Source organism: Eschrichtius robustus, chromosome 15 (assembly GCF_028021215.1).
Source record: "Eschrichtius robustus isolate mEscRob2 chromosome 15, mEscRob2.pri, whole genome shotgun sequence".
NCBI lineage: Eukaryota > Metazoa > Chordata > Mammalia > Artiodactyla > Eschrichtiidae > Eschrichtius > Eschrichtius robustus.
In genome coordinates, this window is record NC_090838.1 from 6,952,341 (window position 1) to 6,970,397 (window position 18,057).

An 18,057-nucleotide genomic window follows, 5' to 3' on the forward strand; every position below is an offset into this window, starting at 1 on the left:
TTCTTTCTTAGTAAATATTGTCCTGTGTTATTCTAAACATTTGTGGACGTGTTAACTGACTGTATAAATATTCCACAATATAACTATTCAGTAATTTAATTAGTTACAGCTTCAGTTTGTATATGTAGCTTTTTCTAGCTTTTAGTTATTTCACATTTTGTTTAATCCAGATTTTAAGCCTTTTTTTTTTTTCCTTGCCTACTCTTTATACGTTTTACCTGTTTTTGCTGGGTAACTGCTTCGGTGTGTATTCTCACGTGTCTTATTTTCTCAGTGTGGCCAACCCAGTCCACCAGAACTGCTTTGAATGTGGTTTCTTTAACAGGAGAGGATGTATTCCAAAGATCCTGTTAGAGACATTTCTTTTGTTCTTAATGAAAGTTGAAGATAAATTTCATTCCAAATCTCTAAATTTGGACAAATATATAAATGTTCCCTGTTGGTTAAAAATCTTCACCTTTTCCCCATCATTTAGACCTAATTCTTTTATATTTTGGTTGTGAGAGAACCAGAATCTTAGGTACCAGCCCTTGAGAGGACTTGGAATTGAAGACTTTGGGATGAACTGTACTCAGCATTTAGTCATTCTAAAATCCTATAGGTTTGATTAAGAATAAAAGTAGCACTTTTATAATTTCATAAATAAAGCTGTTTTAGAGTACTATTCAAACACATAGAAAAGTAGGATGAAACTAATCTGTATGTAGCTTAGGCATTGCTGACTACAGTGAATACAGAAGTTATTTTAATTTCAAAGTATGTTTTGGATAGAGAAAAAAGTGAATAAATTTGACTTTACAATTGGTTTCAAACAATTAAAAATTGATTTAAAATAAAAGTTTATTCATTTGACATACATTTATTTAGTGTTCACTGTATTCCTGGCACAGTTTTAGGTACTGAGAAATTTTGAATCAGAAAGCAATATAAAGGCTAACCAGAATGTTACACTTTATCTAATTTTCCCAAAATATTACCATCATTGGTCCTGGCACTCACAATCTGGTTCATTATACATCCCAGAGCATGCTTGGCAGTATATTTAAGGAGATGTAAAACTATCTTTTTATGGTCTTTTTAATGGTCTGCTTCTATTTCCTGCAGAGATCTAGGGAAGTTATAAACACTGGGGCTATTCCTAATACTAAAATACAAGCCATCAACCGGGGACTTAAAAGAAAACGAAAACTTGGTAAGCTCTTTCGTCATATGTGCTTAGCATTTTTCAATCATGTTTTCACTTTCATGATTTGGGGATGTGGAATGGAATTTTAAATAGATTCTAAAGAAGTTGCCAGAATTTTAAGCAGGTAATCCAAAGTAGAATTAGAGTGGATAATTATTGATGGTAAAATTGGAAGCACATGTCTTAAAACATGTCCATTTTTTATTCTGCTTATTGTTAATGACTTGATTTTCCAGTGGAGCAACTATTATGCAAAAAATAATAATAACAAAGGTAGCATATTTCTTTTTGTCTGTTGGTATATGTTTTTCTGTTTTATATCTGTTATCTATTATATGATTTTCTGTGCTTTTAAAGAAAAATGCTTATTTTCTGAAATGAATCAGCTGTGGAGTTGTCAGGTTAGGCAAGTTAAACATGATATTCAGCTTTCAGAAATCCATTTCTCACACTGAATTTTGAACACACCCTTTTAAAATAGGGAAAATTATTTTCCCTTAAAATAACCTCAGGATGGGTGTGCTTTGAAAGGTAATCTATTTCATTAATCCAGTGAGTACATAATAATTAACCATTATTGAGAAGAATCTGAGGTTAAGTTTAGCTGATGCTTTTTATTTCTGTGACTAATTGCCTAGGGCCAGATTCTCAGGTTTGAAACTAGGCTAATGGTAATGGTGGACTCTTCTATCTGAGGTAACTTTAAGGATACACACGTGAAATGTATTATATATATAAATGTTAATGAAATACATTGCTGTTCTTAGATGAATAACAGAGAGACTGCCTAAATGCCAACTCATGTTCCTGTTTAACCTTTAGTAGTGACTATTTTTATTAGGCTAAACCTGATTAATTTTAATTAAATTTTATTAGAGTAAAGCCTGATTAATTTGGACTTGACCTATCTAATAGTTAAAATTGTATATTTTAAACTTAAATTGCTGAGGGAACGTCAGGTGCTTCAAATTAAATGTTGAGTCTTATATTCAACCTCTTTGTCCTTAGTTGTTTCTTCATCTGTAAAGTGAGAATGTAATACCATTTATTATATAGAATAGGAACCCAGACTGAGAATTTAAAATACGACTTTATCAGTTTGTCAGAGCGGTGTGCAGGAAGGAGAGAGCACACATGGATAGAGCTTGGAGAGTTTAAACTCCCTCACCTTTGGAAAGCGTCAAAATTACACGCTTCCTATTTTACTCCTATACAAGCTAAGACCCTTTCCAGAAAGTGCGTTAGTCAGCAGGGGTGGGGAGGCCTTGTGACATTTGAGGTAAGGGAGGGGCATAGGAGTCCTGTGACATTCTGAGGGGAGAGAGCCTCTTGGAGTCATGGTAACAGACTTCAGAAGCTGTGCACTCATAACGTATTTTTCAAAGAGTTACAGTATTTGTACAGTAGGGAGGGGCAAAACATAAGGGTCTTAACAGATTTTAACATTCTCTTCAACTGGTAGTTTTATTTAAATGTGTAGCTTTGTCCATTGTAGTGGCAGTTCTCGTCACAATCTCTCAAGGTTGTTTTGAGGTTGGAAGAAAATAACCTACTTAAAATACCTGGTAACTAGGCTGAGCTCAATAAATCTTAGTTTCCTTGCTTTCAGTTTCACCCCAGAACCTAGAACCATCTTGAGAAAGGGAGAATGCCGTTGAGCAGTTTATTTTCTTTGTATATTTTTATTATCCTTTCCTGCGATCTTGGAGCTTCTCATCTTCACTTTTGTTCATTCATTCTCCAAGTACTCATTGTTCCCTTTCCATATGAGTTGGAACAGAGGAGTCATAGAAGCAGTGGCTGAGTGTTGAGGATCCTTTCATTTAGGATTCTGCTGGGCATTGTTCAGTACAGTATACATTTATAAAACTTATTTCATTGTTTTAATGTGGTGACCATTCATTTTTCTGTCTCTGACATTAACATTTCAGAAAAATTACAGATAATTTAAAATATTTAAAATCTGATAAATTATTAAAATGATGTTTAGCTTTAGCATTTATGTACAGACTTGCCAGATGGGAAGCAAGAGAGTATAAGAATGGAAACTCTACTCAGGGGTACGAAAAAATTCCGGTTGAAGTGTATAAAACACAATTGTAACTGTGTAGCAGCATTACATTTAGTAAGTTAGGAATGCAAATGTCTGAAACCTGTCATTTGCCATTTAGAGAAAGGCTGGGATTGGTATGTGTGCGAAGGTTTTCAGCACATACTTTATCAACAAGCAAAAGCCTTACAGACCCTTGGAGTAGGCCCAGAGTTAAAGGTAAGTCCGTTTGTGCCTAGATGTTAGCTTTACATTTTGTTGTTTGAAGAACAGTGGATTTAGAGTGATACTAAGGAGGGCTCTCAGTAATAACATTAGGCCTAATGAAAGGATCATTTATTTGGATGCAAGCAATACGTCCAAAAGAAAATAAGGTTTTAGTCTTCAGGTATTTAGGAAACACTGGGTTAAAGCAAAACAAATAACTTTGCCCACTTACTGGTGCCTTTTATGTGTTAATGTGCTTTTAAATTTCCTAGGGGACGTAGTGTGCAGTATTCACAGTTTGAGAGCAAAGTCCTTTGGCATGTGTGTGTGTGGGTAGCAGCCATCGGGCCTTGAGTTCCAGAGAATGCACTTTGTGGAGCGATATATTAAACCAGTGGTTTTTAAACTTGAGTGTGTGTGTATCAGAATCACCTCAAAGGCTTGTTAGAACACAGATTGCTTGACCTCATTCCAGGGTTTCTGATTAAGTAGGTCTGGAGTAGGGCCCAAGGATTTTCAGTTCTAACAAGTTTCCAGATGACACTGGTGCTGCTGGATTCAGCTTAGCTGGAGAGAGGGTTTCATGCATATGTGGAGTGAGTAAACACGACAGTATATAGCAATATGCTCATAAATGAAAATAAGAGTAAAAAGAAAAGGGAGAAAGATCAATGTCTCCTGAAGTCACCAAGAAGAGATCCGTAAAGTAGCCTTTGCCGTTCAAACCAGTGTCTGCGGCAGGCTGGCAGGATGACCCGGGGGCCAGTGCGTGGCCTACGTGGACCCTGAGCCTTACCCGTGGCAGTCATCGCGTTAGGTAAGGTTACGGGTGGTCTGGGCTCTGTGAATCTGGTTTCTCCTTGCATAGTCATCCTACGTATAAGTGTTTTTCAGTAAGTGGTTTCTGTTAGTTACACCAAATAGCTTCAGTAGGGTTTATACCTGTGTAGCCTTCTACCTGCTTCATCGGGATTGATCCTGAAAACAGTTTCTCTGAAATTAACCAATGAGTATAACTGTTTAGACCTGACCAGTTAAATGGCACGGCCAGAACACAGGCTCTGGAATCAGGACCGACTCCAAATCCCATTCATGGCTTTTCTACTTATTGGCTGGGTCATTTTGGCAAAGTTACTCAGTTTCTTCAGTGGTAAAATAAGAGATAGTAGCTATCTTGCAGGATTGTGTTAAAGCTTATGGATGCCTTGTACCTAGCAGGTGATGAATAAATGGAAAAATTGTTTTGTTTGTTTGTTTTGTTTTACTTTCACTTGGACGAGGGTGGGGGCAGTGAGAGGGAGGGGTGTCAGTAGGTCACTGGACCCAGTAGCAGCTTTGCCCCTAACTGGAAGTGTAGTCACATGTAAGTTGCTTTCTTTCTCTGAATCTGAATTTGCTTAACTTGTCAAAGGAAGGGATTCAACTAGGTGACTTTAAGGAACTAAAATCTAAGATTAAGAAGAATTTATTCCATGCTTCCCGTATACCTGACATTGAAGTGATCATTCTTCTAAAGGAAATTTGGGTAAGAAAGGTAAGAATACATTTAGATGGAAGCAGTATGTAAAGTACAGGAGAGTAGAGATTCTGTGGTGTAGATGTGCCAGTATATTTTTCATCATAACCTGAAGCACCACTCATTTCCCTTCTACCTTAGAATGAAGTTTTACATAACTTTTGGAAGCGCTACCTTCAGAAGAGCAAGCAGGCATACTGCAAAAACCCAGTTTATACCAGTAGAAGGAAAACTACGGTAAGTCACAATTCTGAAAAGTGGGACCAGAAAACATGTCTAGCGAAAGGTAGAGATGAAGACGAGGTTCAACCTTACCTGGGTTTATGATGCCTGTCAGAGGATTTTCAGTGAAGAGGTTTCCTTTATAGTCCAGAAGGACAGGGTCACTGATGTAGACATTGACCCCAAGTAAGACATTGACATCTGAAATTTGTGGTTAAGTTTCTAAATAGAAGCTTAAGGAGTTTCTACCATTGTACTATTAAAAACTTTTTTGCATATGTTATTCTTTCTGCTTGGAACACCTACTTCCTTTACTTGGTGTTTCAAAACTCAGCTCAGTTATCATCTGGGTGTTTCACCACCCCACCCCCGTCCATCAAAGCAGTTAGATTTTTAGCAGTTTGCTATTAGTGCTTTGTAAGTGTGCCATGGATCATTTTATCTGGGGCAGGGGAGGATTCCACTGCTGAGAAACGTGGGTTTGGTAAGCGTTGATGTGTTTTATGTGTGATACTTACTCTCCAGGGCTGGGAAGAGATTCTGAATCTATTTGACAGACTTTTGTTAAGAGCTTAGAAACTTGGCCCAGTGTTTCCTTGTTTGGTTGGGGTCTCGTAGGTTCCACGTGCAGAATTTAGTGACCCAGCAGTGAAAGAAATAGGTCCTAAGAACGAGAAGTTTAGAAATAGCAGGTGGGGGCTTCCCTGGTGGCGCAGTGGTTAAGAATCCGCCTGCCAATGCAGGGGTCATGGGTTCAAGCCCTGGTCCGGGGAGATCCCACACGCCGTGGAGCAACTAAGCCCGTGTGCCACAGCTGCTGAGCCTGTGCTCTAGAGCCCGCGAGCCACACCTACTGAGCCTGCATGCCGCAACTGCTGAAGCCTGCCCGCCTAAGGCCTGTGCTCCGCAACGAGAGAGGTCACCGCGACGAGAGGCCCGCGCGCTGCAACGAGGAGTGGCCCCCGCTCGCCGCAACTAGAGAAAGCCCGTGCGTAGCAATGAAGACCCAACACAGCCAAAAATAAATTAAATTAAATAAAGAAAGAAAGAAAAAAGAAAAGAAGTAGCAGGTGGAGCAGGAATAATGATAGTTCAGTTTTGGGCGTAAGCTTGAGACAGCTTTTGGACATCCAAGAGGAAATGTCAAGTCCTCAGATATACAAATCTTCAGCTTAGAGGAGAGGTCTGGGCTGGAGATGTAAATTTAGAAGCTGGCAGCTTACACTATAATCAAATCTAAAATGCCATTGTTTGTAAGATGCACCATTATTTTAAGTACTTCCAAGAAAAGATAATGCTGCAGACGAAATCATGACATGCCACTGATTGTAAGATACATCCTGATTTCAGGGATGTTAAAATGTGGAGACATGGGAGTGCATTTTAGAATTGAAAGCAATATACGTAGTAAATGGTATTTCAAACCACAAGACCAGATGACATCCCTGAGGAGTGAAGACAGAGAAGAGGACCAAGAACTGAGCTCTGGGCCACTCCAGGGTTAAGGTGTCTGGGATAAAAGAGGGAGGAATCAGCAAAGAAGTCTGAGGAGCCACGGGTGAGGTGGGAGGAAAGCCTAGGGAGTGAAGGGGGCATTCTGGAAACCAAGGGACAGAGTGTTTCACGAGGAGGGGCATGATCCACTGGGAGAAATGCCGCCTCCAGGTCGGGAAGGGAGAGGGCTGACAGTCGAAGAGCGGAGCAGTGGGATCGAAACCTCGGCTGGAACGGGGCACTGAGAGGAGAGGAACTGCAGACAGCAGGTCTGGACAGCTCTCTCTGGGCATTTCGCTGCGAAGAAGTACAGAGAGATCGCGTTGTAGCTGGAGTCAAGGGGAATTTTTTTCTTCAAGCTGAATTCATGATGGTGCACTGATAGGAATGATACAGGAGAAAGAAGAAATTCTTGATGGAGAAGGAATAGAAGGGAGTGATAATCTTTGAGTAGAAAGGGGGTGGGATCGAGTGCACAAAGGGAGACACTGGCTTTAGAGGGGAGCGTGGACAGCACACCAGAAGAATCCGACAGAGGGCAGAGCGCGTGGTGGAGCTGCCGGCAGACGGTTGCCTGCGGGAGCCCGTGGAAGTTTCCTCAGGATTGCTTCGGTTTTCTCAGAGTCTCCGCTCATCAGCCAGCTTTATGGTTGCCTGGCCCCTCGTGGCTCGCCTGTCGGAGGGGATGTGCTTGACAGAAGACACAAGCATTATCCTGTCCCTGATTTTTTTGTCTCATTCTCTTGTGAGTTTCTTTAATATGAGCTTTATCTCCTCATAATAAGATCAAGTTTCTTGGCCTGCATGGTTGAGAGCATGGCTTGTTGACTGTGATCTGTTCCCCAAGGTAATGTCGGTCAGTGAGGCCTTTAGGTAGCCAGCCAGCTGACCTTTCTTAGGGACACTCTGACCACCATTTCAACAATACATGTGTGAACAATTAAACAAGGGTAAGAGATAGTATATCCTTGTCAAGCCTTAGTGTGCCTGGACTCATTATTGACACTTGATGTTTTTATTGGTGTTGATACTAGAGCTGCAAGAGAGGTGTTAGTTACAGAGAGAAGGAGGCCTGACACGTCTGCCTGTTTCCTTGCTCACGCTCGTTTGAAGCCCTTCTCCAAGAAGCATTGCCGGGAGGTGCTGGGGAGCTACGTGCGGAAGTCAGGGTCTTTCGGCCTCGGACTGGGCAGGCGGCTGCAGCTCTCTAGAGGGGCTCCTTCTCTGGTGTTTGTGATGCTCAGGAATTGTTTAAGTTTGTGGAAGTTAATTATGTTGTAAATTCCTGTAAAGTCACAATTTATATTATTTTACAAAATAGGTATTAGAAGATAATCCAAGTCATTCAGACTGGGACAGTGAGCCTGAGCTGCTGAGTGACTTGAGCTGTCCTTCTTTTGTTGAAAGCGGAGCAGAATCTCAGCCGGAGGTCCACGCTCAGAAGCCTCTCCCCATCATCAAAGCGTCACAATCAGGTAAGATGAGAATCAAACTACCTAGAATTTTAAAGCTGGCAGTGCATCTTAAAAATAGTCTAATCTCTTCATATTCCAAGGAGGGAAACTTGGCCTAGCAAGGCAGAATGACTTGTTGAATCATATGGCAAGGAGAAAGGTAAACTAAATGAAATCTTAGTGCAATTTTTAAAAAGGTACATCATCTCTACACGAGTTTTTTGGTGTGATTTTTAAAGGGAGCTAAACAGTAAGTAGATCCAGAAAGGATGCTAGCTCCATAAAGATAGGTGTGGGCTCAGAATTTTCGGAGAAAAGTTGCAGCAGAGAAATGACAGAACTTAGCCATAAGGTAAGATAGACAAGAGTCAAAGATAAGTCGCCCAGTTTCTCAGCATAGCAGGCTGAATAAAACGTACCATATTATGTGTGTGTATACAGGTGTCTTACCTTCTGATTTAATTCCATAATTTAAAGTAGATAAGGAATATATTTAAGGTTACAGATATAGACCTCCTGAAAGCATTCATTCATGATTTTAGTTGTTTCCACACTCCTTTAAAAAAAAAAAAAAAGTGGTAGAAAACAGAGCTCAAAGAACAGACCAAGAATTTATTATAGATTGCTAGAATCTTGGTGTGTGCTGATAGAGTTCTTTGAGAGATAGCTTCCAAAACCTCTGGTGTTAGGGATTGTTGAAATCTGCATTAAGCATGGTTATATAAAATTTTCAACAAAACACATCAGAAGTATGGAGTGCTTCTTTGCAAGCCCCTTGCCCTCCAAAGATTAAAAATTCCTATTATCAGCATATCCCCATTTGTTTTGTTTTGTTTTCTTCAGCATATCTACATTTCTTGTTGGACTGCACAATGACACAGATATCAGTTAAGTTACATTTTGTGTCCAAAGAAGTTAGAATCATAGGCTAATTGGGCAGCATGGAATCTCTGGCGTTTCCTTCTCCATGCCTTCAGGCAAGCCTGGCTCAGATAGTCCCAGAGGACTAGGACTCTAAACCATCCAAGCCTTTTATTTATTTTAAAAAAATATTTATTTATTTGGTTTGTTTGTTTGTTTATTTTGGCTGTGCTGGGCCTTAGTTGCAGCACGCAGAATCTTCGTTGCGGCATGCAGACTCTCAGTTGTGGCATGCGTGCAGGATCTAGTTCCCTGACCGGGGATCAAACCCAGGGCCCCTGCATTGGGCGTGCAGAGTCTTACCCACTGGACCACCAGGGAAGTACCCGCATCGAAGCCTTTTAAATAAAGCATCGTGATTATTTACCTATGTTAGGGGTTTTTGTTTGCATGTTTGTTTTTTAGTAAATGATGATCCTTAGAGCCTTATTTTCATTTTTACATTAAGTGTAACTATTAAAACAACTCTTATTACAAAACTATATAATGGAGATATTCATGGGAATTGCCTGGCGGTCTAGTGGTTAGGACTTTCACTGCCGAGGTCCGGGTTCAATTCCTGGTCGGGGGACTAAGATCCCACAAGCTGCGAGGTGCGGCCAAAAAAATGCAGATATTCATAAAGAAAATAAAATCACCAGTTACTGTCTATCACCCCAGAATAACCACTGCCACTGTATTCTACTATACTCCAAAAGGTTTTTGTTTTTTTTTTTAATTGGAGTATAATTGCTTTACAATGTTGTGTTAGTTTCTGTTGTACAACAAAGTGAATCAGCTATAGGTATACATATATCCCCATACCTCTTCTCTCTTGCGTCTCCCTCCCTCCCACCCTCCCTATCTCACCCCTCTAGGTGGTCACAAAGCACCGAGCTGATCTCCCTGTGCTATGAGGCTGCTTCCCACTAGCTATCTATTTTACGTTTGGTAGTGTATATATGTCCATGCCCCTCTGTCACTTTGTCCCAGCTCAGGTTTTTTATTCATGTATATATAAAGAGAAAGGGAAAGAGTTTTATTATTTTGTTTTGCAAAAATGTGAGCTATCTCTTCATTCTTTAAATTTTTTTAATCAGAATTCTACATGCATGTTAATTCAAATAAATTTATGACTTGTTATAATAAATTACAAAAATAACAAATAAAAATAAATTGCAGTTCATTGTCTCCCCGAAATGTCCTGTTTCCAAGAGGCATTCATTTTCAGCTCTTTTGCAACCTGCGTATCTCTATCGCATGCTTCTAGTACTACACCTTGATTTCCGGTTTTGGACATCAGCAATTAAATTCCCACTATGGAAGATGAAGCCTTAGCTCTTTGGCTCATCCTTCACTGCCCCCCTCCCCATGTAGTTACCAACACACAATTATGAATTTCTCATTCTCTATCTTTCCAATATAATTTTTTACTGGATCAAGTTTTGGTGCTTAAATTGTAAGTGTATAAATGCTATTCAGAACTGAACCACATAGCTTACTATGATTACTTTTTCTGTATATCCTTCGGTTTTTCCAGAGTTGATAATTGTCTTGTTATTTGTCTAGTTTTCTATTTATTTATTACTAATCTATAATTTATTACTAATGTGTCTCCACGCTTCCCCTCAGTTCTGAAAATCTCTCAATTCCTTAGATATTCTGTCAACTTCATCTTCTGTAATAGACTTTCTGGAGCTTCTGAGCCGCTCTGATCTAGAATGATGTATTTCTAGACCTGTGTCCCAGCTGTCTTTGGGATCTCTTTACCACCATTCCAAGGATTCTGTCACCTCTCTTTTGCTAAATTTCTTATTTCCTTGATCTCACTTCATCTTCCCTCTTGGTTCACTCCCTCATTTTTGTGGAGCACCTTTTCTTATTTTGCTGAGGATATTAATATTATTTCCCACTGATTTGAAAATGTGTTTTGGCCTTGCCTTTTTATGTTAGAGGATTTCTTCAAGTGTTTAGTGGGCTTAAGAAGGCTAGTCCCGTTTAAGAATGGAGATTGAAAAGTGGATTGAAACTTTGTACCCATGGTTAATCTTGTCAGCTCTGCTCTGGTTTATTTTCTTAGTGAACCTTCAGCATTGTCATCTTTAATTTTTTTCCCCCTTAGCTGATCAGATTTTCCATTTGGAGGTTGTAACCCCGACTGTTCTGGGAACTGGGTGGGAAAAAGGCCTCAGGGGAGGAGGGGGTTGTCTCAATACTCAATATGTAAACGTTCACTTAATCCTCCTGTTTTCAGTAAGATACCCCTACTTCAACTGTGTATGTGACTGACGCCCTATCCCAGAGAGCCCTTTGTTTTACTGTCTCTAGAGGAGAAACTTCCAATTTTCTGGCAAGATTGGGGAGCAGTCATTTGGCCGCATGGAGTTTGGGGAGAAGTCTGGGTGCCTAACTTCTTCTTAATCGGACTTCCAAGCTATCCTTCCAGTATTAGTCCTATTTCACTCAGTTTCCAGGGGTACCTGGTTTAACCGATTCCTGAGCTTTCTTTAGAGGTCCCCAGGGGAAAATTAGATTGATTTCTGGCTTTCCCTACTGCTGGCTGTGAATCCAGCTTTCTCAGCACTGCTAAGGCAATAATCATCCATCCATTTGCTTTCCAGCTTTTAAAATTTTATTGCTGTTGTCTCCTTTTCCATGTTATTTGTTCTTGTATTTATATCTTTTGAAAATTTCTTTATAATTGAAGTGGGACAGAACAGAGCCTAACGTATGTTTTCAATCTGCCATCTTAACTGGAAGTCCCTACATGTTGTTATATATATGATATATATAGAAAGTTTTAACGTAATATTTTATGGAAATCTGTGTCCTTGTATATTCCTATAAAACAGTAGTCTTCAAACTTTAGCATCCACCAGAATCATCTGGAGGGCTTGTTAAACCACAGGCTGGTAGGTTCGATAATTTGCAGCTCTAGTAAGTTCTCAGGTGATGCTAATATACCTGCTCCAGGGACTGTACCTTGAGAGCCACTGATCTAAAGCATTGTGTAAATTGTTAAGCACTGCTCCCTTGCATGGAGTTATTTAATTACATTTCTATTCCAGTCACTTGGTTGTTTGAAAGTTTTGTCTTATTATAAACAGTGTTGCCACAACATGCCTTGACCCAGAATCTTGGCATGTTTTTAAAATCATTTCACTAGGATGAAATCTGAGAGGTAGAACTGCTAGACCGTTTGTCACCAAATATTTATTGGGTTCCTCTTCCGTGCTAGAGACTGTTCTGAGCTCTGGGGATGCAGTGGTGAGCAAGACTGTCCTCAGGCTGCTTAGAGTGTGCTGGGAGGAGCTGACAATAAATGCAACCATGAAAAAGGAAAGTTCAGTTCCTGATAAACGCAATGAAGAAAGGATTTACGGGATTTGGAAAAGGGGATTTTGAGGGATAATTTGGAGAGTTTTTGCCCAAGGAAGGTTGGAGTTTCTCAGGGTCATTCCTCATCCTGCTTTTTAAATCTACCCTCACTCCTTACTTTAAACACCAGTTATATCCTGACAACCCTAAAATTCCTATCTCTTGCCCATCCTCTCAACTATAGGATTTTTTATATTCAGCTACCTACTCGACATTTCTGTTTGTATGCTTAATAAAATCTTATACTTGTGCAATTCTGATATCTTGATTTCTCTTGTCAAACCTGATCTTCTGCCATCTTCCTTGTCTCAGTAACTGGCATCTCCATTCTCCTTGTTGCTCAGTCCAAAACCCTTAGAATCCTACTTGTTTTCTCTTTTTTTTCTCATACTTCACATCCAGTCCATCAGTAAATCCTTTTGACTCTGCTTTCAAAATATGTCCGGAATCCAGCCACTTCTCACCATCTGTAGGGTCGCCACTCCAGTACAAGTGCCCGTTGTTGTCGACCTGGAATCGTGGTCTCCCGTGTGCCCTCCCCAGCTCCACTCTTCATAGCAGCCAGAGGAACCTTTTAAAACCATAAATGAGATCATGTAGCTCTTCTGTTTAAAACTCTCCAGAAACTTCTTACATACTTAGAAGAAAATCTAAAGTACAAATCATGACCGACAAAGCCCTTTAGCAATACGGTTTCTTACTCTCTCCTGTCATGTCTTAACACTTTCCCCTCACCCGTGGTGCTCTCGCCACACTGGCTTCCTTGATGTTCCTTCAGGTTGACTCTGCTAATGTACTTGGTGTTCCTCCCCAGATCCTTAAGACTTATTCTCTGATTTCATTCAGGTCTCTGCTCAGATGTCACTTTCCCAAAGAGGCTTCTCTGACCACCCGTGTAAAATAGCACGTGTCTCTTCCCTTCCCATCATTTTGTATGCCCCTCCAGTGCTATTCTTCTGTGTTGTGCTTAACCACTGTCTGCAAATTTTTGTGTGTGTGGGGGGCGTTTATTTACTGTCTCTCACTACTAGTATGTAGGTTTTAGGAGAGATGAGAGACTGTACACTGTCATTTCCCCAGACCTAGAAGAGTGGCACAAAGAATGAGGTGGATAAGTATTTGTGGAATGAATGAGTTGAGGATGGAATAATGCCCCGTGGGGGAGGATGCCTGCAGGATGGGAGTGGGAGGGGGTGCTGCCTTAGCTAGTGTTTGGAGAGCCTCTCAGAGAAGGGGACAGGTGAGTTGAGGCGTGACTCAAAGGAATTACACATTTTTTGCTTTGTAATTGTTTGTCCTTTTATTTATTCGAAAAATTGTTCCTGTTAACTATACAAAAATTCAAACAAGACAAATCCCTCCTTGGAATCTCAGCTCATCCAACTCCCACAAAGAACCAGCAGTTACCTTTTTGGCCAATTTTTTTCTGAATCGTTATTGCTCTTTATTGCCAAATTGTTCTTTGTAAAGATTATATCAGTAATCTAAAGATATTTAAAGTACCTCTTTGGATTTGGCTGTTTTTCTTCTTTGTTGTCCAAAATAGTTGCTTGTACTTTTAAAAATCTCCCTTTGTCCTTTTAGAAACTGCATCTGTCTGTTCCGGATCTCTTGACGGAGTAGAGTATTCACTGCGAAAGGAGAAGGGAATTGTGAAGATGACTGTGCCACGGACGCTAGCTTTCTGCTACCTGTCATTGCTTTGGCAGAGGGAGACAATCACTCTTGCGGATCTTCTGAGGTAAGCTGGGCCTCTCGTATAATGATGCTTCTGCTGACTATCTGTGTGCACTAGGAGACAGCCTTGGATATTTTGGATTTTACAAGGAGGTTTAAATTAAGGAAGGGAAAGATTGGGCAGTCTGAATTCTAACTCTGAAATTTAATTCTCCTTGGGCTAATAATTCATCTCCTTGGTTTCCTTATTTAGGTAGTGGAAATAATACTATTTATCTTACAATGGGGTATTAGAAAATTAATTTTCTAATGTGAGTAAAGTGCTTTGAAGATGAAAAGTGACATTTAATTACCTGAGTAGTAGTATTAAGTATTTTTCACTTTTTTTTTTTTAATAAGAGTATTAGTCATTTTATTTGTATTTATTTATTTATTTATTTATGGCTGTGTTGGGTCTTCGTTTCTGTGCGAGGGCTTTCTCTAGTTGTGGCAAGCGGGGGCCACTCTTCATCGCAGTGCACGGGCCTCTCACTATCGCGGCCTCTATTGTTGGGGAGCACAGGCTCCAGATGCGCAGGCTCAGTAATTGTGGCTCACGGGCCCAGTTGCTCCGCGGCATGTGGGATCTTCCCAGACCAGGGCTCAAACCCGTGCCCCCTGCATTGGCAGGCAGATTCTCAACCACTGCGCCACCAGGGAAGCCCAGTATTTTTCATTTTTAAGAGAGAGGATGAACAGATGACCTTTACGTTGGCAAATGTTATTAGTAGTTACACAAAAGCATACATTGGTATTGTTAAGAGCTAAAATACAGGTTGTCTGTGTTTATAAGCCAAAATTAAAAACAAAGCTCTTAAAAGAACCTGTTATGTAGATAGTCAGCATTTACATTTTTCAAGGTAATCTGCCGGGTTTTATAGTTAATGAATAAATTATGGCGTTCTGTGTAAGAATTTCTCATTAAATAGAAGATGTGCCAAAATCATTAATGTGTTAATTTTCCCTTGCTTAATATGTGTTCTAAATAATAACATTTGAGTTTTTTTCAGTGTGTAGAGTGATTTTAAGAGCACAGATTTAGAACCAGACTCCTGGGTTCAAATCCTGGCTCTGCCACTCATGTGTTACAGGACCTTGAGTAAGTTATTTAATTTCTCTCTGCCTCTGTTTCCTCATTGGTAAAATGAGGCTAATAATAATATCTACCTCAGAGGGTTTGAAACTACTTTCAATAACTAGTACTACATGAAAAGCACATAGCGCCTGGCACGTAATAAGAACTCAATGCTGGTTATTGTTGTTTATGTTTTCTTCATCATCATCATCATTATAGGCACTAGGCCCTTTGATTAAATAAAATGCCTCTGGTAAATGAGGATAGTGCCTTTGAATTTGGCCACATCAACCAAATAACAAGGCTTTTCTCAGATGTGATTAACAGTACATGCAAGTTGAAAACTTCCCTAATATGGAGAAGGAAATAGTCAATCAAGTCCAGGAAGCGCAGAGAGTCCCATACAGGATAAATCCAAGGAGAAACACGCCAAGACACATTCATCCAACTGTCAAAAATTAAATACAGGGCTTCCCTGGTGGCGCAGTGGTTGGGAATCCGCCTGCCAATGCACGGGACACGGGTTCGAGCCCTGGTCCAGGAAGATCCCACATGCCACGGAGCAACTGAGCCCGTGCGCCACAACTACTGAGCCTGTGCGCCACAACTACTGAGCCTGCGTGCTACAACTGCTGAAGCCTGAGCACCTGGAGCCTGTGCTCTGCAACAGGAGAAGCCACCGCAATGAGAAGCCTGCACACCATAACGAAGAGTAGCCCCCGCCTACCGCAACTAGAGAAAGCCTGCGCACAGCAACGAAGACCCAATGCAGCCAAAAATAAAAAAAAAATTAAAAAAAATAAAAAAATTAAATACAGAGAAAAAATACTAAAAGCAGTGAGGGAAGAGCAAGAAATAACATACAAGGGAATCCCCATAAGGTTAACAGCTGATCTTTCAGCAGAAACCCTGCAAGCCAGAAGGGAGCGGCAGGACATATTTAAAGTGATGAAAGGGAAAAACCTGTAACCAAGATTACTCTACCCAGCAAGGATCTCATTCAGATTCAACAGAGAAATTAAAACCTTTACAGACAAGCAAAAGCTAAGAGAATTCAGCACCACCAAACAAGATTTACAACAAATGCTAAAGGAACTTCTCTAGGCAGGAAGCACAAGGGAAAGACTTACAATAACAAACCCAAAACAATTAAGAAATTGGTAATAGGAACATACATACTGATAATTACCTTAAATGTAAATGGATTAAATGCTCCAACCAAAAGACATAGACTGGCTGAATGGATACAAAAACAAGACCCGTATATATGCTGTCTGCAAGAGACCCACTTCAGACCTAGGGACACATACAGACTGAAAGTGAGGGGATGGAAAAAGATATTCCATGCAAATGGAAATCAAAAGAAAGCTGGAGTAGCAATTCTCATATCAGACAAAATAGACTTTAAAATAAAGACTATTACAAGACACAAAGAAGGACACTACATAATGATCAAGGGATCAATCCAAGAAGAAGATATAACAATTGTAAATACTTGTGCACCCAACATAGGAGCACCTCAATACATAAGGCAAATGCTAACAGCCATAAAAGGGGAAATCGACAGTAACACAGTCATAGTAGGGGACTTTAACCAATGGACAGATCATCCACAATGAAAATAAACAAGGAAACACAAGCTTTAAATGATACATTAAACAAGATGGACTTAATTGATATTTATAGGACATTCCATCCAAAAACAACAGAATACACTTTCTTCTCAAATGCTTATGGAACATTCTCCAGGATAGATCATGTCTTGGGTTGCAAATCAAGCCTTGGTAAATTTAAGAAAATTGAAGTCATATCAAGGATCTTTTCTGACCACAGTGCTCTGAGACTAGATACCAATTACAGGAAAAAAACTGTAAAAAATACAAACACATGGAGGCCAAACAATACGCTACTAAATAACCAAGAGATCAGTGAAGAAATCAAAGAGGAAATCAAAAAATACCTAGAAACAAATGACAATGAAAACACAATGACCCAAAACCGATGAGATGCAGCAAAAGCAGTTCTAAGAGGGAAGTTTATAGCAGTACAATCCTACCTCAAGAAACAAGAAAAATCTCAAACAACCTAACCTTACACCTAAAGCAATTAGAGAAGGAAGAACAAACAAAACCCAAAGTTAGCAGAAGGAAAGAAATCATAAAGATCAGATCAGAAATAACTGAAAAAGAAATGAAGGAAATGATAGCAAAGATCAATAAAAACTAAAAGCTGGTTCGTTGAGAAGATAAACAAAATTGATAAACCATTAGCCAGACTCAAGAAAAAGGGAGAAGACTCAAATCAACAGAATTAGAAATGAAAAAGGACAAGTAACAACTGACACTGCAGAAATACAAAGGATCGTGAGAGTTTACTACAGGCAACTATATGCCAATAAAATGGACAACCTGGAGGAAATGGACACATTCTTAGAAAAGCACAACCTTCTGAGACTGAACCAGGAAGAAATAGAAAATATAAACAGACCAATCACAAGCACTGAAATTGAAACTGTGATTAAAAGTCTTCCAACAAACAAAAGCCCAGGACCAGATGGCTTCACAGGTGAATTCTATCAAACATTTAGAGAAGAGCTAACACCTATCTTTCTCAAACTCTTCCAAAATACAGCAGAAGGAGGAACACTCCCAAATGCATTCTACAAGGCCACCATCACCCTGATACCAAACCCAGACAAAGATGTTACAAAAGAGGAAAACTACAGGCCAATATTGCTGATGACCATAGATGCAAAAATCCTCAACAAAATACTAGCAAACAGAATCCAGCAGCTCATTAAAAGGATCATACACCATGATCAAGTGGGGTTTATCCCAGGAATGCAAGGATTCTTCATTA

General features: G+C 39.9%; 1 protein-coding gene across 2 annotated transcripts in view; it reads left to right on the forward strand.

Moving 5' to 3' along the window:
• The window catches only part of TAF1B (TATA-box binding protein associated factor, RNA polymerase I subunit B), a 56,790-nt gene that overhangs the window by 3,780 nt on the left and 34,953 nt on the right, over nucleotides 1-18,057 (forward strand). Inside the window, exons 3-7 of one of the 2 annotated variants that reach the window (XM_068564282.1) lie at nucleotides 1,105-1,192; nucleotides 3,358-3,455; nucleotides 5,101-5,196; nucleotides 7,997-8,150; nucleotides 13,992-14,148. In XM_068564282.1, the coding sequence (XP_068420383.1) occupies nucleotides 1,105-1,192; nucleotides 3,358-3,455; nucleotides 5,101-5,196; nucleotides 7,997-8,150; nucleotides 13,992-14,148 (593 nt within the window). Of the gene's footprint in view, nucleotides 1-1,104; nucleotides 1,193-3,357; nucleotides 3,456-4,837; nucleotides 4,978-5,100; nucleotides 5,197-7,996; nucleotides 8,151-13,991; nucleotides 14,149-18,057 lie in introns of those variants that run through there. The other variant, XM_068564283.1, reaches the window with a different exon arrangement.